At 58.6% G+C, this 7,500-nt stretch overlaps 1 protein-coding gene across 1 annotated transcript in view; it reads right to left on the bottom strand.

The window, feature by feature from the left end:
- Positions 1-261: 261 nt before the first annotated feature.
- The window catches only part of LOC132814768 (transforming growth factor beta-2 proprotein-like), a gene marked incomplete at its 3' end in the record, with an annotated part of 30,339 nt that continues 23,100 nt past the window's right edge, over positions 262-7,500 (bottom strand). The window contains exons 3-6 of the mRNA XM_060823569.1: positions 7,086-7,218; positions 4,723-4,833; positions 3,578-3,746; positions 262-494 (exon numbers count right to left, since the gene is read on the bottom strand). Of these exons, the coding sequence (XP_060679552.1) occupies positions 262-494; positions 3,578-3,746; positions 4,723-4,833; positions 7,086-7,218 (646 nt within the window). The remainder of the gene's footprint in view (positions 495-3,577; positions 3,747-4,722; positions 4,834-7,085; positions 7,219-7,500) is intronic.

Raw genomic sequence — 7,500 nt, forward strand, 5'->3', positions numbered from 1 at the left:
CTCTCTCTCTCTCCTCGCCCTCTCATTGTCTCTCCCTCCCTTCCCTCTCACTCTGTCTCTCTGCCTTCTGCCCCTCCCTCTGCCCGTCTCTCTCTCTCTCTTCCTCCTCGCTCACTCTCTCTCCTCTCTCTTGCCGTCTCTCCCCCTGTCCGCCTCTCCCCTTTCTCTGTCTCTCCTCCCTGCCATTTCTCTCCTGACTCCAACCCCCCCTCCCGTAGCCGCATCCTGCCCGACCCCTCCTCACGACTGCGAACCCGTTACCCCTGAGTTGCAAGTCCGTGACGGCCCACCCAGTTGAAGAGCTCCCTGAATCCGGCCCAGCCAGGGAGAGGACCTTCACCTTGCTGTGCAGCACATCGGAGCTCCAGACGTACGGACAGGTTCCCCCGCAAAAGTTGGCCCTGTATCCTCGCGGCTCCCGGATCCATTTCCAATCTAGATCCTTCCTGAAGTCAACGTAGAGGTGGTGGAGACAGCACTCATCTTCCACGTTCCTGCGGGAGGTTCGGGGGGTGGGAGGGAGATTTTGTTTGTCAAAACATTAGGGCTGGGGGGGAAAGAGTGTGAGGCTCATCGAAGAGGGAAGCGGGTTTTTCCCAACGCTGGGAGATTTCAGCCAGAAGTTGGTTTCGCAGCCAGCTTGCAGTGGGCCGAGCGACTGAAACCGAGAGACCAATTCAATTTAAATCTGATGGTTTCGACAGTGCCGTTGTAGGAATATTATTACGGTGCTCTGGGTGTGAAGGTGCTGACCAGGGAGAGAGAGAGTGAGAGCCAACCGTCACCTGACAGGAAGGCCTCACCCTCGCAGAAATCGCCACGCTCTCTTTGAAAAGAAAACAAATACCCCCCCTGTCTATTCATACCGGTCGCTAGCACTCTTCGGTCAACGTTGCCAAGGCTTGAATTCCACGGAGACGGGGGCGGTTCGGAATAATTCCCGGAGAATTCTTCGTTACACTCCCCAGCTACAGACGATGAGGAGAGTGATGCCCCACCTGGCCAAATAGCTCCCAGAATCCTGCAGAGCCTTCCGCTGCCCTCTCCACATGTGCAGGAAACCAGTCTAGCCTCCCCTCTGCGCCATCCCACATAGACGGAGATTCGGAGGCTGTTCAACTGCTGGAGGCAGCGCCGAGTGTCCTCACTGTTGTTGGTGGTGGGGGGAGGGGGGGATGGCCAGTGTCAGTGGGGATGGGGTGTATGCCCGATCGTCGGGGGCAACAGGAACAGGCAATGCCCATCCATAAGGAATGCCGTGGGGTTACGTACACCCAGTTCATGCCCAACACCAAAGCCATCCCCACCGTCAACTGGGAGAGAGACCAAAACCCCGTGGTCCACATCACTCCCCCCCTCCCTCCCCCCACCCCTCTCCCCAACCCCCCTCCCCACCCCCTCGTGTCCCAGTCCGGGGAGAGACTGCGGGTCACTGTATTGCCTCTGAGCTAATCTTCCCACGGCCTACATCCTGGGGTGGACCGAATCTCATGGCCAATCCACCCTAACCTGCACATCCCTGGACACTATGGGACAATTTAGCACAGCCAATCCACTCTAACCTGCACATCCCTGGGCACTATGGGACAATTTAGCACGGCCAATACACCCTAACCTGCACATCCCTGGACACTATGGGACAACTTAGCACGGCCAATCCACCCTAACCTGCACATCCCTGGACACTATGGGACAATTTAGCACGGCCAGTCCACCCTAACCTGCACATCCCTGGACACTATGGGACAATTTAGCACGGCCAATCCACCCTAACCTGCACATCCCCGGGCACTATGGGACAATTTAGCACGGCCAATCCACCCTAACCTGCACATCCCTGGGCACTATGGGACAATTTAGCACGGCCAATCCACCCTAACCTGCACATCCCTGGGCACTATGGGACAACTTAGCACGGCCAATCCACCCTAACCTGCACATCCCTGGACACTATGGGACAATTTAGCACGGCCAATCCACCCTAACCTGCACATCCCTGGGCACTATGGGACAATTTAGCACGGCCAATACACCCTAACCTGCACATCCCTGGACACTATGGGACAACTTAGCACGGCCAATCCACCCTAACCTGCACATCCCTGGACACTATGGGACAATTTAGCACGGCCAATCCACCCTAACCTGCACATCCCTGGGCACTATGGGACAATTTAGCACGGCCAATCCACCCTAACCTGCACATCCCTGGGCACTATGGGACAATTTAGCACGGCCAATCCACCCTAACCTGCACATCCCTGGGCACTATGGGACAATTTAGCACGGCCAATCCACCCTAACCTGTACATCCCTGGGCACTATAGGACAATTTAGCACGGCCAATCCACCCTAACCTGCACATCCCTGGACACTATGGGACAATTTAGCACGGCCAATCCATCCTAACCTGCACATCCCTGGGCACTATGGGACAATTTAGCACGGCCAATCCACCCTAACCTGCACATCCCTGGGCACTATGGGACAATTTAGCACGGCCAATCCACCCTAACCTGCACATCCCTGGACACTATGGGACAATTTAGCACGGCCAATCCACCCTAACCTGCACATCCCTGGGCACTATGGGACAATTTAGCACGGCCAATCCACCCTAACCTGCACATCCCTGGCACTATGGGACAATTTAGCACGGCCAATCCATCCTAACCTGCACATCCCTGGGCACTATGGGACAATTTAGCACGGTCAATCCACCCTAACCTGCACATCCCTGGGCACTATGGGACAATTTAGCACGGCCAATCCATCCTAACCTGCACATCTTTGGACTGTGGAATAAACTGGAGCACCCGGAGGAAACCTACGCAGACACGGGGAGAACGTGCAAACTCCACACAGACAGTTGTCTGAAGGTGGGATCGAACCGGGCCCTTGGTGCTACGAGGCAGCAGTGCTAACCCCTGAGCCACCATGCTGCCCTTGAGTGAATCTAGACTTGGAAGTTAGTCCCCGGTTTGCACATTCTCCCCCTGGCAATGTGCGTTTGCTCCCACATTTCCAAAGATGCGCAGGTTAGGGTGGATTGGCCGTGGGGAAATTGCACAGGGATGTGCGGGGTTAGCTGTGGAAAGGGGTGGGTCTGATTGGGATACTCTTTGGAGGGTCGGTGTGGGCTAGATGGGCTGAACGGCCTGCTCCCACACAGTGCTGACTCTCATTGATTGCGGGAACTATTATCCGACATTTCCCGGGCTCTGAGTGAGGCTCATTCCACCCGGAACGTTCACTCTTCACGTTAACTCTGTGATGGAGCTTTTCCAGCACACCGGGAAAAACCCGGAAAGGGCCCCTTCGGGAATCTGCTGTCCCGGCTTGGCCTGCCCCACCTAAACTCTCGCTCCACCTCCCTCTGCGATCCACATCGCAAGCCCCCACACTCCACCCACAAGCTTCATCACCCTATCTCCCCCACCCTCAGGGTATCTCCGCGTCGCCCCCAAAATCTCCGTCTCTCCCTGGGGTATCTGCGGGACCACCGTTCTCCCCATTCCAACCCCCTTCCGCCCCGGCTCCAGGGTCTCTTCCCCCATTCCCCCTACCTCGCTCTCACCTGGAGCAGGCGTCGTCTTCCACCGCACGCCTCCACCTCAGCCCGTTGACCGGGATCTCCCGCCTGTTTGGAGGCAGGAGGGTGAACAGGATGTGGGGCTTCCTGAGGGCGGCCACTCGCTGCTGCCTCCGCCCCCGCGAATACCCCACGAAGGCGTCATCGTCGATACCTGCAACAACAAAAAAAAACTTGGTCAGAGGCTGTTGATAGTTCACATGGACACCACGCCGAGGAGGGGGTGGGGACAGAGCAGCAAGGGGATGCGGCGAGGTGGGAGGGGGTGAGGGTGAGGGGAGGGAGCTGAGGGGGAACGGGAGGGTGGCGGGGCAAGAGGAGGGGTCAATGGGAATGGGTGGGGGGCAAGGGGAAGGGTTGATGAGAATGGGTGGAGTCAAGGGGAGGGGTCAATGGGAATGGGTGGGGTCAAGGGGAGGGGTCAATAGGAATGGGTGGGGTCAAGGGGTGGCGTCAATGGGAATGGGTAGAGGCAAGGAGAGGGGCTGATGGGAATGCATTGAGGTCAAGGGAGGGGTCAATGGGAATGGGTCGGTGTCAAGGGGAGGAAATGATGGGAATGGGTGTGGGTCAAGGGGAGAGGTCAATGGTAATTAGTGGGAACAAGGGGAGTGGTCGATAGGAATGGGTGGGGGTCAAGGGGGAGGTGAATGGGAATTGGTGGGGTGCAAGGGAATGGGTGGGGGTCAAGGGGAGGGGTCAATGGCAATGGGTGGGGGTCAAGGGGAGAGGTCAATGAGAATTGGTGGGGTACAAGTGAATGGGTGGGGGTCAAGGGGAGGGGTCAATGATAATGGGTGGGGGTCAAGGAGAGAGGTCAATGGGAATTGACGACATACAAGTGAATGGTTGGGAGGGCAAGGGGAGGGGTTGATGGGGAGAGTGGGAGTGGGTCAAGGGGGAACGAGGGGTCACGGTGGGGGTCAATTGGAATGATGGGGGCAAGGGGAGAGGGTTGGGGGGGTGACAATGGGCGCACAGGGAATGGTGGGGGGGGAGGCAAGATTAGGAGGGACAATTACAAGGGGAAAGGGGCAGTTTTGGTTTGGGGGGGTGACTGTTCTGTTTTTGGGGAGTGTCCCCTGTAAAGCCCCCCCCCCACCCCACCCCACCCCCATCCCGTGACGTACCTGCAAAGCGAGCCTCCAGCTCCTCACTGTTGTTGGAGACGATGTTGTTGGATGACGGGACGAAGGTACAACACGGACAGTGCACGCTCACCTTCAATCCATGGTTTCTGTCTGAGAGAGGGGGGCAAATCAGCACCGGGGGGGGGGTAAATCAGCACCCAGGGGGGCAAATCAGCACAGGGGGTAAATCAGCACCGGGGGGGTAAACCAGCACAGGGGGTAAATCAGCACCGGGGGGGTAAATCAGCACCCAGGGGGGTAAATCAGCACAGGGGGGCAAATCAGCACAGGGGGGGTAAATCAGCACAGGGAGGTAAATCAACACAGGGGGTAAATTAGCACCCAGGGGGGTAAATTAGCACCCGGGGGGTAAATCAGCACAGGCGGTAAATCAGCACCTAGGAGGGTAAATCAGCACAGGGGGTAAATCAGCACCCAGGGGGGTAAATCAGCACAGGGGGTAAATCAGCACAGGGGGTAAATCAGCACCCGGGGGGTAAATCAGCACAGGGGGGCAAATCAGCACGGGGGGTAAATCAACACGGGGGTAAATCAGCACCCGGGGGCAAATCAGCACCCAGGGGGTAAATCAGCACCCGGGGGCAAATCAGCACCCGGGGGTAAATCAGCACCCAGGGGGCAAATCAGCACCCGGGGGAGTAAATCAGCACCCAGGGGGTAAATCAGCACCCAGGGGAGTAAATCAGCACCCAGGGGGCAAATCAGCACCCAGGGGGTAAATCAGCACCCGGGGGGTTAAATCAGCACCCAGGGGGGTAAATCAGCACGGGGGGGTAAATCAGCACCCAGGGGGGTAAATCAGCACCCAGGGGGGTAAATCAGCACCCGGGAGGGTAAATCAGCACCCAGGGGGGTAAATCAGCACGGGGGGGTAAATCAGCACCCAGGGGGGTAAATCAGCACCCGGGAGGGTAAATCAGCACCCGGGGGGTAAATCAGCACCCGGGAGGGTAAATCAGCACCCAGGGGGTAAATCAGCACGGGGGGGGGTAAATCAGCACGGGGGGGGGTAAATCAGCACCCAAGGGGGTAAATCAGCACCCGGGGGGTAAATCAGCACCCAGGGGTGTAAATCAGCACCCGGGAGGGTAAATCAGCACGGGGAGGTAAATCAGCATCCAGGGGGGTAAATCATCACCTGGGGGGGGGTAAATCAGCACCCAGGGGTGTAAATCAGCACCCGGGGTGCAAATCAGCACGCGGGGGGTAAATCAGCACCCGGGGGGTAAATCAGCACAGGGGGGCAAATCAGCACCCAGGGGAGTAAATCAGCACGGGGGGGCAAATCAGCACAGGGGGCAAATCAGCACCCGAGGGGGTAAATCAGCACGGGGGCAAATCAGCACCCGAGGGGGTAAATCAGCACCCGGGGGTAAATCAGCACAGGGGGCAAATCAGCACCCAGGGGGCAAATCAGCACCCGGGGGTAAATCAGCACCCGGGGGTAAATCAGCATTGGGGTAAATTAGCAGGAAGCATTGCTCCCAGACCCTGCCCAGACTAGACCGTCCCCCCTGTCACCATACCCTGCCACTCCCACCAAGCCACACCCCTCTCACTAGGATACTCCTCTCTAACCAGGCCCTCCCCAACCTACCAGGTCATATCCGTCACTAGCCACACCTCCAACCACGCCCCACTCACTGTCACCAGGTCCCTCGCGGTCACCAGGCCCCACTCACTGTCACCAGGCCCCACTCACTGTCACCAGGCCCCATTCACTGTCACCAGGCCCCTCGCGGTTCACCAGGCCCCACTCACTGTCACCAGGCCCCTCGCGGTTCACCAGGCCCCACTCACTGTCACCAGGCCCCACTTACTGTCACCAGGCCCCTCTTACTGTCACCAGGCCCCTCGTGGTCACCAGGTCCCTCTCGGTCACCAGGCCCCACTCATTGTCACCAGGCCCCACTCACTGTCACCAGGTCCCTCGCGGTCACCAGGCCTCACTCACTGTCACCAGGCCCCACTCACTGTCACCAGGCCCCTCGTGGTCACCAGGCCCCACTCATTGTCACCAGGCCCCACTCACTGTCACCAGGCCCCATTCACTGTCACCAGGCCCCTCGCGGTCACTCGGCCCCACTCACTGTCACCAGGCCCCTCGCGGTCACCAGGCCCCACTCACTGTCACCAGGCCCCTCGCGGTCACCAGGCCCCACTCACTGTCACCAGGGACCTTCCACTGTAACCAGGACCCACTCACTGTCACCAGGCCCCACCCACTGTCACCAGGCCCCACTCACTGTCACCAGTCTCACCACCTCCCCACCCCCCCCATTTGTTGATGCTCAGGAACCCCTCCCCCAGTCCCACAGCGGGTGAACACACACCTCACTCACCTCGGTGCAGTAACCACTCGCTGACCGTCTCTGTCACATCAAACGTTAGCCACTCGCCCGCACTCCGGGGCCGTACCACCCTGCTGTCAATGTAACGCTGAGCTGGCGAGGCCGGGTCCCTGGCCTTGAGAACCTGAAACATCCCAAAGAAGCAGCTCATAATCCTGGCCCAGGGGACAGGGAGGCCTTACATCTTCACCATAACCCAGCTGCTTTAAACCACACCTTTCCCGAGGGCTGCGCACTAACCCTGGGCCTACTCTCAGGGTAGGACCGGCCTCCTAGATGAGGCATAATCCGGGGATGAGGCCTATACTCTCCAGAGAATGCCTCCTCCATGAGGCTGACTCTCTGAGTGAGGCCTATTCCAGGATGAGGCCTATACTCTCCAGTGAATGCCTCCTCCGTGAGGCTG

The sequence above is a fragment of the Hemiscyllium ocellatum genome, unplaced genomic scaffold, assembly GCF_020745735.1.
Source record: "Hemiscyllium ocellatum isolate sHemOce1 unplaced genomic scaffold, sHemOce1.pat.X.cur. scaffold_902_pat_ctg1, whole genome shotgun sequence".
In the NCBI taxonomy this organism is placed as follows: Eukaryota; Metazoa; Chordata; class Chondrichthyes; order Orectolobiformes; family Hemiscylliidae; genus Hemiscyllium; species Hemiscyllium ocellatum.